Genomic DNA, 22649 nt, shown 5'->3' on the forward strand with positions numbered 1-22649 from the left:
CATCTCTTTTCTGCCTAAATAAACGCCATTTCTATTTAGCTATTCTTGTCTGTACTGACAAAAGGTTTACTTTTTATTTGTCTTTTATGGATCACTTAAAAATTATCCATGGATACAGAAACTTAGAAATAACTGCAGAGAGGTATTACTGGAAATACAAGAATGTCCCTTACGTAAGTAAAAAATGTACCTTAATTATAAATGTTTTATTCGTATTTGGTATTGGGTATTTTTATTTTGAAAACTTGCAATGCTGTCTGCTTAATAAAACTTGGAAATTTAAAATGTTCTGTGACAATGACTTTGTGATCTAGGCTCATATGCCAATGATACAAAGTGTCTGTACATCATACACATAATATCTATGCAGATAAACATGACTGTATGCTGAAATGGATTGCTTTTTATTAGTGCAACACATGCACGACAGTAACACAGAAATAAGGGGAACATATTACTGATAGAGACTCACAACAAGCAAAAGAAAAGAGAAAATTGCAGGTCAAATAGACCTGTGAAGGAAAGATGTTTTATAAGGTATAGACCCCTTAAAAGTAAAGATCCCTTGCATCAAGGAAATTACAGCTGGAATTACCTTAATTTGGTTCCCTGACAATGAATAATCCCTACTTTTTCCATACTATTCAGATAGTTCCAATAAGTGAATAATGCTTCTTCTCCTAATTCACTTCTGAGGTACATTGCACAACTCAGTTCCTGTTTTCCTTCCTGAACAGTCATTTCAAAGCACTAATCTATTTTGTAACTTGCTTCAAATTACTACTTTAAGTTTGTCAAACATTCTCTTTAATAAAGGCATCTAAAAAAACAAACAGTTGGTCTAGATCTGGTTATACCACAGCCACTTACACATTTTGTTTATTTATTTAAATGACCAGGCATTGTACTGTTAAAACAGGGAAAGAATGCCTTGGAAAGTAAGTAAACAATAACTGAACAAATATTTTACTAGTGCTTATGCACAAATAGTTTCACATCATTTTCATACAAGAATAGGCCTGTAAGAACTACTTTTGCTTAAGTTTTCAAATGCTACTTCAACTTGACAATGAAGTTTCTCTTAAATGACTAATGCATATAATCATGTAGCATTCTCACTGCACTTACAAATGCTCAACATTTCACCAGCATTCCCCATTCTAAATGAGTGAGAATAGTGACCATGTAGATTCCCCTTGAGCCCTAGACAGGACACATACAAATAAATACAAAGGAACACGGAAGGTACACTCACTCCCCAGCTCACCTGATCATCCTGTTAGATTCATCATGATCCAGATCAGTATCCTGCATTTCTCCATTGTCACTATGGCATCCTGCCATTGACATCTCTGAATCATGAGCCATAGATTCTTCCATGTCATCTATAAAGCCACTGTTTCTTTCACTGTCATTGTCATCACTCCCTTCTTCCATGACCACATCAGACTCAGCTCCAGGACTAAGAAGGTCTGGAATAGAATTTCTCAAGTTATTATCTAAAAACATGCAATACTCCATCAACACCCTGGCACATTTTATGCTTCTAAAATACTCAAGTTCTCCTTAGAAGTCTATTGCCTGCATCTAGACAGTATAAGTAGACACTTATAATGTGAACTGCATATTCCTTTGCATAGGAAAGGTTTTCTGTGAAGCCTGCACAAAGCAACACAAAAATCAATACCACTGAAACAATGCCCCCTGCCATTAGAAAAGAAATATTAAACAAGCACCAAAAGCAAAGACTTAGGGTTTAACTGGCATAGCATTTATAGCACCATTCAGCTTATATTTATATTATATTAATCTTTCCAGTTTCCAAATTAGATACGCCTAAGCAAGATCAGAGTATGAAACAACTTTTTGTTGCATTGTTGCTTGTGAATGGATTTACCTGGAATGTAAAATCATTAGTCCAGTGAGAGGGTAAAGACAGCATTAGTTTTTTTGGGATGTTGTAGTGTTTCAGAAATTTGAAGTAAGGTTAAAATCACATGGAACACATCAAACAGTTTCTCCTAGCAACTTTTGCCTAATTGTGTGGAGGAACATAACATAAGAAAAAGCACATTGAATTGTCTGACAACAAAATGTTTAGAATTTATTGCATTTCACTGAAATTAGAAGTGCACATCTGAAAATTCTGTTTTCATGTACAGTAGCCTTAAGATATTTGGATATAAATAACTTGTGTGATTAAGAGATACATACTTCATCTCTAGCAGAATCAGTTATTCAGTCATGAATGACACTTCACAGTGCAAAGCTCTCTTTGCTATTCCTAAAACACTTTAAAAATCTTTATTTTTAATAAATCTACAATCAGTTAAAAATAACTCCTTACATTTAGTATATAATGCATTTACTAATGACACTATACTTGGAATTTCATTGCTTCAGCTCTTCTTTCACCTACTATTTTAGGGAAGATGCATCACACAGCAGATGGACAAAATGACAGATACTGTATTTTGTTTATTAAGTTTGAAAATAATGTGAACCAAATTACTGTGGAAATACAAATGAGATACAAGATAAAATTGCCTTTGATAATCCCAGGGACTCTCTATCAATCATTCAGGACACACAATTCAGAGTTCTACAAGGTTCTATGTATATCATAGAACATTAAGAACATTATTTGGTGCATAAAAGCCAAGCTCTACAAATTTTAAGATTGCAACCTTTAAGGAATATACTTGGAATAAGCCCAAAATATGTTTTCTCACCCCAAGCGACTCTGCACAAGCTTTCCTGAGACAAACTATCACTTCCCATTAGCCCAGCATCAGATTCATGTGTCAGGAGGAAAGTCCAAACAAAAGTAGCATGTTGCTTGTGAAGCAAAGGTGGGGAGAAGGCAGAGGGAATGTGTTGGAGGGATGAAATACAGCTGCCTCAGATAGAAAGAGAGAATTTGGAGGAACACTTCAGAAGCAAATGTAAATTTTGTTCATTTAGTTCAGTTGTGCAGAAATAAAGTTTATGTTCCTTCCTATCTTTTTCACAGCACTTCAGATCAATCGCTCCTCTCTTAAACTGCACCTATGCAGGAAAAAGTTTATCATTTATAAAACAGATATAGTTACTTTCTCTACTGCAAATCTCAGGGAAAACTTTATACTCCCATCAATGGAATGAACATCTCATGGTGTACATTTTAGTTTTTGAAAACCAAATCACAAATTTCCATTGGCAACATTACTTGCACTCCTGAATAAATATTTGTGTTGTGGGGTGATTAATGGTTAAGTAAGGTATAAATGGTGCAAGATTAAAAAAACCAAAAAATAATAGTGACTCCAAGAGTCCAGCAAGAGGTGCATCAGACAGGACATTCAATAGGAAGACACCATCTACTTTCCAGAAAATCATGCACCTTGTAACATTTCAAGTGGAATACTTAAATTACTACTCTGTAGTAATTTTCATATTAAACATTATTTTATTAAACATAAAAACTTCATAGTGATACAGTAACACTAGTATGAGAAATACTGCGAAAAATATTAGTTAACATTCCTAATTTTGGAATTTCTTGGCACATCTTCAATAAAGTAGACCACTGTTTTCACGGAAAAAGAATGCATCATAAGGTAATTTATTAACCTCAGCAGCAGTTTAGGCTGACAACTTAACACAGTAATATGCATTAGAAGCTGAGACTTCACTTCTCATTCCCTTATCTCACAGGAAAGTGACATTTTCAAGGCGATCAACAACTCATCTACAACCACTCCTTTCCTGCTGCAGTACCGTCTGTCGAGCCTGCCCATACACCCTTGTGCTTAACACAAAACCAGCAGCACACACATGGGAAAACCGGCAGATAGTCAAGACTTGATTTGCAGCAACTGGTATCATTAGTTTTATGCCATCAATGGTGGAATTCTTTTCTGAAGGGCATCCCTAGTTCTTCTAGGTATGTTTTTCCTTCTCAGGAATATCATCCATAACCACTTTTTTCTCCCCTCACATTAAAATAAAATGTTGTGCTTCTAGCTGACAGGTGAGTGCCAACTTCTCATGTGTGTGGCTTTTGGCCTTCCTCTGGCATTCTGCATTTCCCAGGCTTTATCACAAGGCCATTGTGCTGCTGACATCACCTCTGTGGCAGAGGTTAGCCTGTCTGCCAGTGCTGCCTGTTTGGCAGAAACACAACCCAAACTGATGGTATATGAGCTACCCGCAGCAGTCCTCCTGCACTTGATCTTTGACATACAACAGAAATATTGCAGAGGAAAGGCCACTCCAAAGCAATGGAAAAATGTGAGTTTGTGCACGTCACAGTTTCACATTTCTCTTTAATTTAACTGATGGTTTAAAGAAATGACAGGAGCAATTGTAAATGCAACTTACCTCCATTAATGGCAACTTCCCCCAGGCAGTTATTTGGCACTTTAGGAGCACAGCGTTTATGACAGTTGAATCTACAGTCTGATAAGTGAAAAAGGGATGCAGCCAAATTATTTCTTTTCCTGGGACACAATTACATATTTTCCTGCTATCCAGCCTATAGATGTTAAACCCTATCATTTCATTAATACAAGTCATATGTTCAGACAGTATGCACTAGCCTGGCTCCATGCTGCCTGTCAGTGGAAGGACAGGATGAAGATGCTAGAACCAAGTTTCTGAGGGGAATAAAAGCCTTTCCAAGAGCAGCTGGGTGGAGCAGCACTACAGCAGCCAAAGTGGTGCTCAACTTGTCTAGGGGAGTGATGAGGAGACACAAGTGATTGGGTCCAAAGCCAGAGCTGCTTTTCCAGTGAAAGAAGCAGAATGGGTTGCAGCATATCAACTGCAGTTTAAGAGACTGACTACATAGGAAATACTGATGACTGAAAATTGAAACAGGAGAACCCTAGCCAACAATTTTAAGTGAGAAAATATTTGTTTTTTACAACTCAAGGCAACTTCTAGATAGTTGCAACTGCAAGTTCTTTCAGTCCTTTCCCTATTTTTCAAATATATTTTTTTACTTCTTTCATATGTGTTAGTAGCACTTCATTAGATATCACGGGAATTGGTTTTTTCTGGCTTATGAGCACATTTTACTTAAACTACGAGCTGTAAATTGCTAACACACCAGGAAAACCAAAGAGTCAGGAAGGAAAAAATATACTAAGTTTGTCTATATCCTTGTAATTATTTAAGATTGATCCAGAAACCAACTAGAGGTACAGCAGCAGTGCCAAACTACAGATAAATTTTTTTTTTAATTAGGTTAACATTTGCTTAGGTCACCAGGATTCAAAATGAACTGAAACAGGCGATGCTTTGATAGATACTTTGCTTTAGTTAAATTGTATCAGAATCACACCTTAAATTAAATGAATGCAACTTTGAATTTTTGCAGGGTTTAAAAAGTAACACCAAGTATAGTGATTAATTTTATGATAGTTATTATTCATTGTAATAGAAGAAAGGTGATTTTAAGCATCCATTATCCAACATTCCAACCCCATAGAGTGCACAATGCTTTGCATTTGCAGGCTAAGGTGAGCCAGCAATCTAGGCTATGATCCAAGGGACCTGACTCACTTCAGCACATACTAAGGTATACAATGCCATGAGACTTGAGAGCACAGTAGTCACACTGAAAATGTGGGTTTGAATTCTCATATAACCCCATCTTATTTTACTTCCATTACAACTTCCCCAAAACAATGAGCCGCTGAGGCTCAGGCATATGCTTCAATTCACACACAGGACATTGCAGATTGAAAACAATGAAGATAAGAACATAGTCCATTATGTTAACTATTCTGCTGTAAGCACAGGTTCACCTATGCCAAATACAAGATCATTTACACCTGAATGAAAAACGTGAGCTGCTGCACATACACTAAAGGGTAAGAATGAACAGCAGCCCAGCCAGCTCCTACAGAGCACCAATTACTGTAATTTTGACTGCAGCTTAATCCAGTGTAATTGTACATGTGCCTACACATAGACAGTTCAGTGAGGAAATCATGAATAAGGCTACATAGTAACCATTCAAACACTAATTTATTAATTTTATTATGCATAGCTTTTCTGCTCCTGAAGGACATTTACTTACCTTTGCACTGCAAACCCTGTCTAAAAAGCCCTTTGAGAAGCTTCTTGCAGTACTGGCAAACTGTTGGACGTGTATAGGAGTGGATGACAAAAGTATGAGGCACTTTAACCTTTGACAGTAAAATCTTGTCTAGTTGAATAGGTCGTCCAATGTAGGACTGTGAATTTGACCTCTTCTCTCTCCCAGTGTATGATTCTGATGGTGTCTTTTGCTGCAAAATACATAAAAAGGAGTTTTGTATTCATTTTTAAAATATCACATTCATCTATTCCCTCACTTCAAAACACTAACAGAAGATGCATCATGCCCCTCTCAGATTGCTTTTGAAAAATTTGAATGGTACTGGTTTTTATTAGAAAAAAATAATCAAAATTAAAATGCTCATTAAAACTTCTCAGAAAAACATTATACATTCTGATAAAAACCATTTTTACCTCTTGCTATTTTATATCAAAAGTAACTTTTTTGTATAAACATTAAGAAAATTATTACAGTATTCTATGTGCATATAGGTTAACAACAGAAAAACTACTAGTAATTTCTATCGCCTTTATTTACAATTTTTGCTATCACTAACCTTACCACATTTAGATTATGCACAATAGATCACAATAGGTATTTAAAGGTGTGTGTGTATATGTACACAGACACCCCCTCCCTTTAAATACCTATTTTATACATTTATATATACATATATATATTCCTGGAAGAAAAGAGTTACCTTACTTTCTCTACTAAATTAATTTAGATGTACATATAATAATTAACCCAGAAAACAACTCACCTAGAAAACTGCATTCTCCTAATACTTGCCCTTGAGAAACAACCAAACTACACCCACAATTAATATTGAAAGGAGAAAAAAAAGTGAGAAAATGCAGCTTGATTATTCAAAACTCAGCACCTTCTCACTATCATCTGCAAATAATCTGACAACTGAAGGCTAGAAAACAAATCACTCAGAGTGAGCCTGCACTGTTCAAAAACTGTAGTAGCTTCAGGTAGACATTAGCTTTAAATATTGCTTAGATTAAAACACATAAGGCTACAGAAATTCAGCCATCTGACTACTATTTCCCAGTCAGCTAATATAGAAAAATACATTTTTATATGCTTCTGTTCTGAGACTTTTGGAGTAAAGAGGAATTGAAATGTCATTTTAATGGAAAAAAAACCTAAGTAATTAGTCCTAGGCTTTGCCTTCACAGTGTATTTGCCACAGGAGGGAAAAAAAATGTCTTCCTTACAAAGTTCATATAGATTTCTTGCCATGAAGATAAATTCTTTGATTACACTGTAGAATTAGGTGTCTCTTCCAAGAGGAATACAGATTCACTGTACTAATGCAGTCCTTTCAAATAAAGGAAAAACATGTAAAATACATTGTATGAGCCAGGTACATATGGCCACCACAAAGAAATTAGATTGAAAGAAGCATAAGTAAGCATGTCTTTTTATTATCACAAATAAAAGTGGAAAAAGTCTGAGTACATACTCAGGTATGGGTTTATGACTTCCTGAAGTTTAAATCTGCAGGCTCTGCAATGCACTTATGCATACTAAAACACCACACAATTAATTAGTCTCAATTTAAGATAAAATTTATTTAATATTTCTTAACTACTAATAAAATTTGCCTAATATTCCTAAGGGAGATTGCACTAAGTCCTATGAAGTCAACACAAACAGGTCTGTAAAACAGAAGGCAGAAGACCATCAGAACAGAAGAATGAGCCAAATATTCTGGAAAACTGCATTGCTCAGCTAGTGTGAGCCACCTGGAAATTACAATCCTCAGTGTTTGTGAACAGGGCAAAGCTCACAAGGAGCAATGACAAATAGAGATGCAGTTCTCTCAGTTTAATGCCTGTGTAGAATAGAAACAATTTTGGTCCAGACTGATGTTACTTCATAGTCCTAGTTCAGTGCCTTGCAAGTTACAGCCTCAACCCTGCCCTATGACCAGAGATCTAGCCCTGAGTTTGCTCTTCAGTGCCCACAAGAAGAGTTTTACTTGTGGCTTACTACGATTTAATGGAAGTATTTTCTTTTTGAAAAAAATAATTCCTACAGGGTTTGTCTTAATTCCAGTAACTGCTTGCAACACCTTAGTCAAACACTTTGCTCTCTCTTTCTTGAATCTGGGCATTTGGTGGACATTTTGCATGTAGTGATGCTAGCGTCTTAAAATGAAGCTTAAATGAAAAAGAGTGAGAATATTTAAGGGAAAGAGTTCTAGTACTTCTTTTCATTATGTCACTATAGCAAGCTAATACTTCAGTTTACCATCCTTGTCAAGAAATAGCTCTAATGATAATCTTACACTTGTCTGCAGTAAAAGTGATCCAAATATTTCCTAATGCTGTCATCTCTCTTAGCATCCTGACTAATATCATCTAAATTAAACCCTATTTTCTCTGATCACTCTCTGCCTTCATTTTCCAAATTATCGCCTAACCCAGAATTATTTTGGCAACTGAATACTACAAAAAGCAAAGTCCAAATGATTTATACTTAGGTGACTTCATGCTTAAAGGATTTTATAAAGCTGGTTTGGCAGTTTTCCTCACCAAATGCCTTGCAGGTTTTAGAAACTTCAGTAGTGTTGCAGAAATGTACTGAGACTAATTTTGGGCAGCTATGATTAACAGAGAGAGACAGTCTTCCCTACAGCTTTGCTTCTGACCTAGATGTTTGATCAAATCTCAGGTGGGGTACAGTATAAGAGTGGGACAAATTATTTGCTATATTTTTTGCTCAAATTGCTGGCAGATTTTTCAATTTTAATGTGCTAGTGTATATTTCTGAGAAAAGGTCAGGTTGAACAAAAAGTGAATTCTAGATGCCCTACATTGAGTTCATTGTTTCTGAGATAACTCTGATCAAATAGATAACTTGATCAAATAGAGTTACCATTAATAAAGCTTCTGTCATGTTGTTTGGTAGGGTTCTTTCTCCAAATATATATTAGTCAATGCACAGTTATAATTTCTGAAATATTTACTGCAAGTCTCATTTCACGTGGCTGTCAAGTTGTGTTCCTGAACAGACAATTAACTAAGTTTTTCTTAGTAATCCGTAAGTGTTCTCTACAGTTCAAGCAGTAATGGATATCAAACCAACTAAACTACTGTAAGATGTCAGTCTTCAAGTTCAATTTATAGAGAAAAGCTTCTCTTTGCCATTCCACAAGTGCTGGGCTGCTATGTGCTATATGCCATGTAAGGCACCAGCAGTCCTCAACTTGCAGTGCTTTCTGCAAGAGGTAAAGAGGTCAAGAGGTAAAGCTGAGTTTCACCTTCTCCCATGCTGGAAAAGACATCAGAAATCATGGATCTGGTCTCACTCCTGCATGCCCAGGCCTGATCTGCCTGACTTCACTCCTTCCCTCTTCCAGTCAGAGGCAATGTGCCCCCTGGGTCCTGCTCAAAGGTAACAGGGGAAGGGAAGCTGGTGACAGATAATTCATGGCACCAGCAACTGGAGCATCTTCCACACCCTCTGATGACTGACTGACTAGGAGGAGTACCTCCTCCCTCTTGTCAGATAAGCTTCTCCTCCCAGTATCATCCAAAAGCCCTGTCAAGATCCCTCAACTCAAACTTTCAGCACTCCCAGCATCAGACAGATGCTACAATTTTAAGCCCCTGAAAACACAGGAAACCAGGAACTATCCTATTTTCACTGGAAAAGCAAAAATCTCCTCCACAGAGCACCTTCTTCTCAGCTGGCTTGCCTGGTTTGTTAGAAAGATAAATGAGTTTTTCCTGGTAGCCAGCCAGACTACTGACTCAGCAAGTCTGGACACTTCCCAGGAAATGACTGCTTAACCAGATTACACCATGGAAACTAACAGCCTGCACAGTTCCAAATACTAAACAGTCCTTTAGAACAATCATCCCAGCAAGGTAATCTATATTTTAACAGCTCAAGAGTATGATTTTCCAAATGACAACAAATACCAAGAAAACTGGACTGTGACACTGATCGCATCCAGATACTTCAATTATCTTTTAACTGTAAGAATATATAATAGAATTTTGGGGAGGGAAAAAAAAAAAAAAAAAAAAAAAAAGGTGTTTTTTTTTTAACTCCAAGAAGGAAGATGTGCCAATCTTTTCCCCAACATGGGGCATTCCTCATGACTTTTATTTAACTGATGCCTTGCTTCTTGTTCAATTTCTTTGAATTTTTTAAATATACTGAAGCCCCTCATGTGAATTCTGGTGAGCTTTGTTAAAAGCTATTAGAAGACACAACAATTTGTCTACATTAGCCAGAAGCATAAAACCATTGTACAGTAACCGCAGGAAGAAGACAGTCCCCCTAAGGTAAAAATAGCTCAGCAGATCTTTCCTGTCTCTTCTACCCTGTCCAAATACACTGCAAAATGCAATTAAGAAACTGAAATAAATACTGACTCCCCATCAATAGATTCAGCTGCCCTTACTACCTGGATGTGTTTTACTGTCTTGTAGCATTCATACCTATTCCTTCCAGGCACAGAAATCGAAGAAACTGCAGGGAGATGCTGAAGGGACTAATGGGAAGCAATAAAAGCTGACTGCTTGGACACAGAGCTGGCCTCTTGGGAACAGCTCTGCAACCCAGCTGCATGGGCTAGTCTAAAACATAGGAGACTGCTGTTTACCTTATTCCTTTTAAAACGTTATGACAGTCCCACTAAAAATGTCCTAGGGATTCTGAAAATACTTTACCAAAAAGCTTCATGTTCTGTAAGAGCCAGAGAGCAAGTATTTTCATTTTGGCAATCATGCTTGTAGAAACATGCTCAAGTCAGTAACCTTCTCTCAGAAGAGAATGTGTTACACAACCTATACTCTCCTAAATATATGTTTTTTTCAAAACTTACACAAAGAAATGCTAACCTTTTGCAGGCTCAATATCTAAGAAGTGTTGCACTATTATTCCTGTAGTTTACCGATACATTTTTACAGAGATATTCAATCAGAAATAAAAGTATTCCTACAATTTTGAAATGTTTGCCTCAACAAAGGAATAAACTAATACAATCTAGGGATTTTTATTTACTGGGACAACAGAGAAAAGTGATGTCTATTTTACAAAACCAAACAGCAGTAACTGCATGAAGTTTCATTTTTAGTGTTAAAGCAGACTTTTTGAAACATGCTTTTCCTTCCTATATTAAAGGCAGAGGATAAAGCCTTAGTATGTTCATGCACAATTTCTTCACAGGAAGCTACTGTCAAGTGAGGTGCTATGTAACCACAGGAACTCTGTTTTTAATGCAATGCAAATGTTGACTTTCTTTTACAAATTAAACTATGTGACTGTAATTAAGTGAATTCAAAGAAACAAATCTTCAGTTAAATATACTGAAATACCACACTCAGACTGCAATCAACTGTGTTGTCTTTCAAGGCTTCTTGCACTCCTCTCTTTAAGTCAAGTGCATGATTTAATCCTACAAGCACCACAGTTAGATAGCTATGGTCTGAAAAACATTTCACTTTTGCATGTGTAAACACATCAAAGAACTGACTGCAGTACAAGCTGTTAATATTAAACTATCCACAGTTGGCTATTATTATGTTTGCCATTCCCCTACTCAGACATCAATAGCAGCAGACAGTGGTTTGAATGCTCTGTCTGTAACCTGCCTTATTTTGGAAACTGGCAATAAAAGATTACTGGGTTTCAGCAGGCATTGTGGGACTGTGCTGACTCTTCAGAACCAGGGAATTCCCAAAACAAAAGCCCTTTCTTTTTGGATTTGCTAGCACCAGCAGCCATACTAAGACTTATATGGCACAAAGCCTTTTTTCCAGCATCTTACAGACACAATCATATTGAGGCAAACTAGGTCAGGAAAGCACTAATGTAGTTTGCATTGGTTACAACAAATTCACTTCTATAACATTTAGTGTATGGCAGGTAGTACTGGGACTACTATTATTTTATGGCATAGCAGTGTGCAAAGCAAGCCAGTCCAAATTTACCTTCTGTTTCCAAAAATGATTTAATATGGGGTTCAGCTGAACTTTGAATACCATAGATATGCAATGCTTTAAGAAAAAGAGAATTACTACTACTACTTGAAATACTTTTTGATTTTGACCTTTAGTATGCTTCACTATTTTAAGTTATTGTAAAGGCAAGAAAACTAAAAAAATACATAAAATATTTATTAATATTTTAAATTAACTCAAATTCCTATTTAAATATTCAACTTTCAGTGTCAGATTCACTGAGTTCTCAAATCTTAATTCTGTTCAGTGCACGACCCAATATTCACCCGGTGGATCTGACACCAGATCAATGTGAATGTCACTTAAGGATTGCTTTAATTACTCAAAGCCTCTATTTCCCCTTCTATTACTTTTAAATAAACTCTAGATTTTGGAGCAAACTCCAGGAGCTCTATCCAAAACAGCACAGGGATTTTTTACTAAACATATGGGCACACTGAAAGTAAGTTCCCATTCAGACAGAGCGGAATGTGCAATGTGTATCTGGAGCATGGAAAGATAACTTGAGGGTGACAAGAACAAAACAGAATGGTATTAATTCACAGTTAACTCTAGTGCCTTCAAAAGAAAATATTAACTTTGCCTTTGAGGATCTTAGGTCTTAATGAACTCTACTTCAGCCATTAGAAAAGGACTTGTAATTAGAAGTGGTTTAAGGCACCAAGATGCTCTCAACTGCAACACCCCAGCTTTTCTTTATTCCCTCCCTTAAGGGCCTTTTTTTCCCAGTTCAGTGAGCTGGGAAGGCACACAAGACTTTATAGAGACTGGAACTGGGAAAAGGAGATGCATCTTCTGTAGGAGTGTGGAAAACAAAGGCTTCTTAGAGTGGCTATTTCTGAGTCACTGGAAACAAGGACTCCTTATTCCAATGGGCTAAGACAAAAGGGCATCTGTATTAAGTGATGGATGTGAGGGAAGAAAGAGAAAATGGCCACCTATGACTCAAGACAATTCCCTCCCAGAGCATCTAGTGTCCTAGTTCTGCAGAATCACTCTTCTATATATAGCTAAAAAGCCTCAAGCCAGCTCTGCTTATAACAAATCTACAGAGGCAAGCAACACCTGGTGCTTTGTATTCTGTCAGTGACATATAAATAGTCTTTTCAACCAATACTATTTACATTTTAAATTTTAAATTATTTAGCAAAAGAACAGTAATTCCTGATTCTTCATCAAAAAGCGAAGATAATATGTAACATTCCCCTTACCTATGCCCCATGAGAGACATGATTCCTATTTTAAAAGCAAAGCTCAGCTAGACTTTCTCTGAGAAAACACTTCAAGTATGTTTATAGAATGACCTGATTCATTACTTCTAGAAAACAAATAAAACTTCCCAAAATAATGGAAACATACATTAAAAAATAGAAATACAATTCTACTGTGTCATATAAATGTATTTTAAAGCAAAACCATAGATAGCTAACTCATTTTCTTTTCACAAGAGAAATACGATTTTGCTTTTCCTCCAAATACCATTTTTTTCCATGCCTACCTTTAACCACTGCTACTTTAGGGCAACTCATCCATCATCCAGATTGGTGGATTAATCATTTATCAGACAGCACTGTATTTAGATATTACAAAAACTGTGGTTTATGGATATTGTGTGGAGCTGGAATTCTGGGGCACACAGTAAGAATATATGTGTTTTCGGAAGAAATAGAAACCTTATCCCTGGAAGTGTTCAGTGGGGCTTTGAGCAACTGGTCTAGTGGGAGATGACCCTAATTATTATAGAGCGTTGGAACCATGTGATTTTTAAGGTCCCTTCCAACCTAAACCATTCTATGATTATAGGAAATGAAATTATTTCTTTCAAAGACATAAACGTTTGGCCATGGAAATCTTCATTTTAGCATAACAGAATATTCCTCAGACTAACTATGTCATATTTCTAAAATGTAGTATTTCTAACATTTGCAAAGCCTGCTCTTTTCTGGTTGCATCCCAAATACATGCTGCAAGGGAAAGATGCCAATACTTCTTAGTTTCAAAAGCTTTTGAAACTTTAAACATAAACCAAACTTCTTCAGAAAATCCATAGTGAAAGCCAAAGAGAGCAACCTTTGACATGAATCATCCACTAATATTTTTATTTTTTATTTTTACTTGACACTCTTTTTATATACAGCTGTAAACTTATTTGTACACTGTTCATGGCTATTTCCACAGAAATATTGAATCCTAGACTGTTTGGGTTTTTTTTTAATTCAACCATAGTCTAAATGAAAGAGCTACCCCAATGGTAGTATGATGAGAAGTTCATTGCTGGTGAGCACTGGAATGTGTGGTTTGTTCAACTTTAAAATAAAATACTTATTTTCTACATTACTCTAGCAAATTCCCAAGTCCAGAAAGTGAAGTTAAAATTTTTTCCCATGTGTTACTACCAGCTTAAAATAGGGCTTCAGTCTAACCAATGACCTCTTTCATGTCTAAGAAATGAAAAAGTCACTTTTGTATTGAAACATTTTAACGTTCACTAATTTTATTGTTTGGTATAAGAATTACAACCTTCACTTTGGAATCTGGACTGAATCAGATCTGATTTAATTCCTGCATGCCTTCAAATTCTTTCTGATAATCATAAAAGAGGATGTTGCTGATAGCACGGTAGAGAGTAAATTCAGTACATACCTCATAGCCAGGGCTGACAGGAGACTGACAGGTAGTTGGAAAGAAGAAAAAACAGAACAAAGAAATAACAGGGAGAAAAAGACAGAAAATAATGTTATTTTAGAAGCAAGCATGAATGTGGGATTATATTACACCCTCATTCTTTTTTACAGAATTAATGCTTAAGAACTGCATCTGCATCTGCCTAGTTCTACTTTGTTTTTAGCATTTCTGTTGATGACTTTTATATTAATAAGTTAAGAATCAATAGAGAGTTTACATTACTAAGTCAAGAATCAAAAGAAGATTTTATTCTTTGCAGGTAGAGTTTTAAAGCTGCAGTCATTTTCAGCTCAAATGAAATGTTTCATTGGCTAATTTGTACCCAAACTGAAACTGTTTTGTGCATGGTGGTTCCCTATGCAAGGATAATTAAAGTATAGGTACATTTTGCATGATTCCACATTATCCTGCCTCCAAGATTTTTAAATTACAAAATTTAATGAGACGGGGCATAACTTATTCACTTTATAAGTGTCATTTTTCCAGAAGGCAGGCTTACACACTGTGTCTCCTATCAGGTGCACACAACATCAACAAAAAAAGAAGAAACAACTCAGTTTGATAATTACATATATCAAAGATCTCAAGGAATTATTCTCTCTCAACTGCTCTGGCTCTACATGATAAGTGGGGGTAAAAATACATTTATTTTAGTCTTATTTGAAGAACTGGTAGATATAACAGAGATCGTATTTTGTTAGCAGTGATTCAAGTAACATGTCAATATTAGTAATATATGATACAGTTTCATGAACAAGGTTGATGTTTTTCAGTATATTCACACAGACTGTAGAAAAATGAAAGACATTCCAAAGTGCATGGTTTGATTGGCATTACGGTATAAACTGTCATAAAACTTATCTCACAAGCACTGCTGAAGGATTGAGTCCAAAGGACAGATCTGGTACATGAGAATTGACAAAGCTTATGCCACTTAAAAAAAGCTGGGGGAGTGGGAATGGGGGAGGGAAGGCAGGGATGGAAATGCATTCAAAGGAAAAAAATTAAACAGAACAAAAGACATATAGAAGCCACATGTGAGAGCATTTCCAAAAATCTATTGATACCATGATGTCATGAAATAAAAGTGAGATAAGAAAGCTATTTGATTTCTCTAGGCCCATCCCTTTACCTGCTGTAAATATATTTTCTTTGGGTGTGCAGGTGTGTGTGAGCATGTGTGATGTTCTGAATAATCAACACAGGGACACCAATGTTTACAAGCTCTCAGAAGTATAGCCTGCAGTATAGATGACACTTACTGCATTTCTTCACTGGCAATTTTAATGCTTTCAAACATTCTGAAATATATAGCTTTGCAAAACAGGTATTTTGTATAAGAATGTGTCAGCAAACAACACAGTCATATAATTTGTTTTCAAATTGAAAAATTTTTGCTACATTTTAACTGTACAGTGAAATGCAGAATATTTATAGAGGGTATACCAGGATGCTGACTTATACAATTTTTTTAAACCAAACCCAAAAAAAAAAAAGATCAGAATTAGGGCTAGCCTTCCTCAAAATTTTCTGTCTTGGTCTAAGTAATTTCTGAAACAACCTGCTGAGAATTATGATTAATCCGTAAACATTTGTTGCTATAGTTTGCAGAACTTAAGCACCTTACTCATTTATGCAGCTTTTCAATTAAAAATACAGATTCATAATGTTAACCTTAATTTCCAAGTAGCTTTAGACTAATGATAATCAGTAGCACAAGTACATAATTATGGTTCGTAGATGGTACTGCATCTAATACCATGTCTACATAATTTGCAATAGTGTCCTTTTAGTATGTCAAGTTTAATAAGTTTAATATTCTAATTGAGAGGAAAACATGATAATTGATGTGTGTACTTATAAATTCTTTCCACTCTTTTAAACCTTAAGGTTTTCAAAACCTTCACTTAGGAGTGGACTCATTTATACACTGTGTAAAATCTTAACTATTCAAGTATATTATGACCATGAGTGCTAAAAAGAACAAACACGCTAAAAATAAAAAATAGGTATCATTGTAATTTCCCAACAACATTTTGTTCTCAGAAGAGTTGCTTTCATTTCAGGAAACTAATATATTAATGAATATACAAATATACCATATATTTGCATGCTTTTGTGTATACTGTACGTCTATATATACATATAAAAACATTCACCACAAAGAGCCATTTAAGGATCTAATGGAGATTTCTCCTACTATCTTCTGAACACCCAGAAATATGCCAAATATGCAGGCTCCAACTAATTAACCACAAATTGACTGTGACAGATACCCAGTTTAATGCTGTGGTGTCTGAGTCAGTGTCCTAATGAGGCAAATCTTTCCTATTCAATATACCAAGTGAAATAATGGTCCGATACTGAAGCAATTCTACATCTAATTCCAAAAGAGAGTCTCCAAGATCCAGCTACTTATATTAGTATGGGTGGCAGTTTTAGACCTTAAAAACAACCTAATTCTTGACAAAGGAGGAGACTCCTGGGAGTATCAGAAGTGACACATACCTTAAACCCACATACCTTATGCTGGTGACCTCCCTTTTACGTCAAGATGCCTTCTCTTACTTTATAATTTACATACCACCCTCCTCTGTAGTCTGTAACAGGCAAAACCAGATTCTACAGCATGAAATGTCATCGTTTCTCAGCTCCTCCCATGGCCTCTAGAGCTAGGGAATCCCATACCAGAAGGGCTTCATCCGTCACGCTGGGTGAGGGCTCTGCAGAAACTGTTCGAATGGTGCTCAGTCCTGTCAGGGATACATTTGACAGGCGTCTTTTCCGTACACCACTGCAGTTGTTAGGAATTTTAAACGCGCATCTCTTATGGTAGTTTAGACCACATCCTGAAAAGAGAAATTTAAAACCATCTGATTATGGTTTACTACTCAAAAAAGCAAATGATTTTGGATTTTTCAAAAACAACACAAATTCAAAAACATTAGCCATAATTTTGATTAAACTTTTCCCTCTACTCTGCTCTTCTATTCCAGCAAATTTTTAGAGACATAATGTTATCAGCTCAAAATAGATACATCTACAACCAGTGGCTTTTCTCTTTTTCAAAATCTATGGTCTCAAAGTGCAGGGAATTTCTATGACCAGCACTTGAGAGGCAAGGGCATCTCACTGCAAATGGTATATTCTGTTGGATTCAGCCTACCAGAATCAAATAGGTGTGGCAAAATGAGAAAACTTAGCTATTATGAACTTATATGGATTGATAGTAACTTCAGTTAAATAATCAATATTACTGTGATACAAAATGATTCACAGGCTCATTAAGAATTGTAAGGGAAGAGTAAGACATGTAGCACTTTCTTAAAAATACTTATCAACAAAATTTTTTACACTCAAGGTCACAGAGCCGTATCTAAGGCCTTAGAGTAGTCAAAAGGTAAGTTCTTTAATCAGTTAACTACTTTGACATTTCTTACTGTCTCTAACAAATTTTAAATCAGCACTAGACCCAACACACAGAAGTAGAATGGAGAAGTCTCTTGTTTAGACTGAAAGATTGCATCTCACTGCAGCTTACCTTCACATTTGAGTCCCTGACGCACCAGCCCCCACAGCATCTCTCCACAATGGTCACAAAAGGCTGGAGCTCGATACGAGTGAACAAACAGAGCATGGGGCCGGATTTGAAAGTCTTCAAAAGTAGCAGAAGCTGTAAGATCATACAAAAAAAATAACAGAATTAGTAACGTAAGTACTGATGTGGTACTTCATGATAGAACAAAGCAAAACTCCTTTTGGCCACTATGGTGTTGAACCTTGGACTTGGAATTGTTCCCTGCACAATATTTTGAAGATAAAAAGAGTGATGGTATACCTTCAGACTACAATGGCCACTGAAAAAAGCATAAACCTGCATTTACAAACCTGCAATGACACCTCTGACAATATTTTTCCAGTCAAACACAGGAGTATAATAGCATATCAACATTTACCAAAATTGTCGGAGTCCAATCAAATGTCAGGAATTTTTCAAAATACTCTTTTACAGGCATGACTCACTGCACCTTGAAGGTACACATACATAAAATAAACTGAACACATCCAGTAAACAAATTCTGGAAGGTTTTTTTGACAAGTAAATGAAAGTGTATCTAAAATAGTCTGTTTCTACTGATCACTTGGTAGAATTAATTCAGCAGCCACTGTTGGGATCGGTGAACTGATCACACTAGTTGAAAACATATATTAGAGCTTAAAAACAAAACATGTAATGATATACCCAAATATCAACAAAGAAAAAACCTTGCAGGGCAGCCTAGAAGACAATTATGCATTTCTTGAAGTACAAAATCTTTACAAGGTGACATGAGCCTGTAACTACTGTAAGAGTTGCAAAAGTTAGAGGGGCTAGTTAAAGGCATTAGCACAAACTATAAAAATAACAAACTAAAATGTTTTAAAAGCTATTTATAATACAGAGACAACAAGTACCACAACACTTTTAAAAACAGACTTAAATGAAATATTTCCTTTTCTTATTAAATATCTCAAACATGTATCAGATAGCCTAAAGAAATATCTGTCAAATGTTATTAAATACTAATCACATATGCAAACATTTGATCTCATTCAGACTGCTATTTAAACAAGTTATTTGTATGCTTAGTCTTCAAAGATAGCAGGATGAATGCAATAGGTATGTAGGCACTTAACTTTGTCTTTCAATGGAAATACATTCCTGATTTGCAACTGACAGAAAGGAAAAAAAACCAAAACACCCAAAACCAAAACAACCCTCCCCCCCCTGCCCTGCTTTTAAATGGTTCCATTCAAAGGAATTCCTAAGAGATCCAAATACCCTGGTTTGTTCCTTGTCTACTAATGAAAAGAGAACCAAAAACCTGAATACTGATCAAGAAAACATTTTTTAGCTAACTAGAGGAGGGTACCAATAAAAACTTATGTTCTGGTCTCAGTTGCTTCTCTGCAAAAAAACTGTTACTCTTTTCCAAAATTGTCCACAGTAAAAATCAGTTTCTAGTCTCAAGCAGTCTTGTGATCTATTAACAAAAGTATTCAGAAAACCATCAAAAAAGTAGGATCTATTGATTCCAATCATACCTAAATTCAAATTTTAAAAAAATATTTACTAGAACAATCCAGTGCTCGGTCACCTGCACAGTAAAGTTCTTCCTCACATTCCAGTGGAGCTTCCAGTGCATCAGTTTTTGCCCATTGCCTCTTGTCCTATTGCTCAGCACCACTGAAAAGAACCTGGCTCCAGCTTCTTGACACCCTCCCTTCAGTACACATTTTAGATGTTGAACAGATTTATTGTGATTTTACCTTAGGATTTAGAGTGAACCATCTTTTTCTGCACATTGCCAGATGTTTTTCTACACTTCCAACCAAATCAAAGAGTATGTTGGAAGGGTCAAGCACTCAAAGCTTTAAAATATATTTAGATGTTATTAAAATACAAATACACATTTGTATACTTCACCTGTACAAAGAAAACAAAATACAAGCATATTAACTTCCCTCTTTAATTTCATATTGAATATATGAATTCAGACAAGACCTTCCCAGTAGCTCACTTATTTGTGAAGTTCAAGAAGGAATTGTTTTTCAGGGCCTCTACTATGGCTAGCATGTGGCCAAAGGAGGAAAAGTTGTCACAGGCAGCAGACACCTGTATGGTCCTACCACATACGGTACCAACTGAGCTGTGATAGATCAGCAGCTGGATGAGATCAAAGTATAGATGCAAATCATACTGAACCTTGATCACTTCCTCTTCTCTTGCCTGGTCTATGAAATTATGATATATCTGTGAAGACATGGTCTTCAGAACTTTGGAGACTCCAGCCACACAACACACTACAACATGCTACAACATCTCCTCAGCAACTCAGCTACAAGCACATCACTAAGCCTTCCCATCTCTCTACTTGTCTCCATCAGACTTTCCATCTAGAGTTTCGAGCCTCAGCTCTTCTGTTCCAGACTTTTGTTCATGGATTTTGCATAGCATATTTACCTACAGCTTTATGAAGAATATTGTGATTAACATCTCTGATTCTTTGCAAATGAGATGATAATGCAAAAGGTATGTATGTATGTATGTGTGTAGGAGCCTTTTCAAAGACACATACCAAAACTGGAACACTATGCCCTACCAGCTTCCAGCTGGTTCAAGAAGCTTCCAACTAAAATCAAGAAGCTGATGGAAACAAGATACTCAGTGAGTATGCACCTCTCTCCAAGGAGAAGACAAAGAAAACCCTACTGTTAACACTCTCAAGACATGATAGCCATGAATTTTGATAACATATATGAAAATTGTAGAGACAAAAACTTTTTGTTTATAAAAATAGACTTTCCTGATGTTGTTTGTATACACGCATATAAGTAATAACCAAACAACAATTAAAACAATGGATACGTACAATAAAAATGGCCTAAATCTCAATTTAGCAAAGTATTTATGTATCTAAGTTCAGAAAAATTGCATTGAATAACCTAACATTATGCCTGTATTTAAGTCCTCTTTTGCATCAATGACACTTACTAAATTGGAAGACTGAAGAGAAGTTTTACATTGATTTACTGGGTAGTTTTACAAATAATATGAATTGTGCAGCAAAACCACAAACAGCCAACAGAAAAATCAGTAACTCAGTTAAATTCAATTGGTTTAATAATTTAGATAATGACTTAAAAAGATATTATCTTAAAATAGCTTAATAAAACTGGGGATTGTGAGAAGCATATGTAATTTTCTCTGTAGAAGCAAACCTGAAAATCCAAATCTCCCACGAGTAGTTTTGCCTTAGGAAGTGATTTATAAATTAGGTCCTCCTTTTAAACTTCTTCCTACCATCCAAGCAACTTTTTTAAACTTACATGTCTAGGAAGCCTTTCATACAGCCATTAATGTTCAAATCTTTAACTTTCAAAATATTCCTGTTATTCACTGAAAAACAAAAACAACAAACTAATACCCTGCTGATTTAGAGAAAGATATGTATATTTTTTCCAGATTAAATTGAAGCCTTTCTTGGTAACAAAAACCTTCTGTAATCAGGCTACCCTTTTGGTTTGACAGAGTACTGATGGGGTGAAGACAATTTTGTGGCTGTATGTAAAATTGTGCTGTAAAAAAGAGGGACTTCCAAATATGGCTGTAAGCACATCCTAGAAAGCTTAATTACTCTGCAGAAAAGTTTGCAATATTATATTCTTAATATGACACTGTTAACTCAGACTACCTTGTCATCATCTATTTAAGTTTTCCTAGTATCACCAAAACACAGACATTGAAACTGCAACAGTTTTGACAAGACTATTTCATCAGGTCTATTAATGACTTGGCTGTTAATGGCTAGTACTCCCTGTTCTGGGCTCAGCAGCAAGACCTATCATTCAGCACAGCTGGAAAGTAAAACATGAAGACATTGCAAATGAGGGAAGCAAGGTCTTGCTTTCAGAAAGAGGCAAATGATTTACTTCATTTTGTGTTCCAAGTCTGAAAGGGCTCTGAACTATAAGCAGAGGTGAGATCCTGCTATTATGAGTAACAGAGCTTCACATAATGGGCACTGTCATCCTGCATCCATGCCTCTCACAGCAGAAGAAACTAGCAATCACAAGGCTAGCAATATCTTGCAGCTATGAAAAGCAGGCATTCTCCTGCTACCTTCTCCCATTTGGAATGCATTTAAGAGTAATGTATTCTGTTGAGTTCCCACAGGCATTTGTAACTTGAGCCCTTACTTACAAGAAGTGCTGGCATCCATCACTTAAAAAATTAATATAACTCACAACTAAACACTACTAACTTCAAGCACCGGTTAAACAATAACAACTAACTGAGTATACAGCTCTGCTAGGCCAAGAAGAAGGAAATCATTTTCTTATTT

At 35.9% G+C, this 22649-nt stretch overlaps 1 protein-coding gene across 2 annotated transcripts in view; it reads right to left on the minus strand.

Moving 5' to 3' along the window:
• PRKD1 (protein kinase D1) overlaps positions 1-22649 on the minus strand; it is a 114264-nt gene that overhangs the window by 23884 nt on the left and 67731 nt on the right. The window contains exons 3-8 of one of the 2 annotated variants that reach the window (XM_056493941.1): positions 18305-18436; positions 17452-17612; positions 14722-14745; positions 6068-6278; positions 4363-4440; positions 1268-1472 (exon numbers count right to left, since the gene is read on the minus strand). In XM_056493941.1, the coding sequence (XP_056349916.1) occupies positions 1268-1472; positions 4363-4440; positions 6068-6278; positions 14722-14745; positions 17452-17612; positions 18305-18436 (811 nt within the window). The remainder of the gene's footprint in view (positions 1-1267; positions 1473-4362; positions 4441-6067; positions 6279-14721; positions 14746-17451; positions 17613-18304; positions 18437-22649) is intronic. The other variant, XM_056493942.1, reaches the window with a different exon arrangement.

Source organism: Oenanthe melanoleuca, chromosome 5 (genome assembly GCF_029582105.1).
Source record: "Oenanthe melanoleuca isolate GR-GAL-2019-014 chromosome 5, OMel1.0, whole genome shotgun sequence".
Lineage (NCBI taxonomy): Eukaryota > Metazoa > Chordata > Aves > Passeriformes > Muscicapidae > Oenanthe > Oenanthe melanoleuca.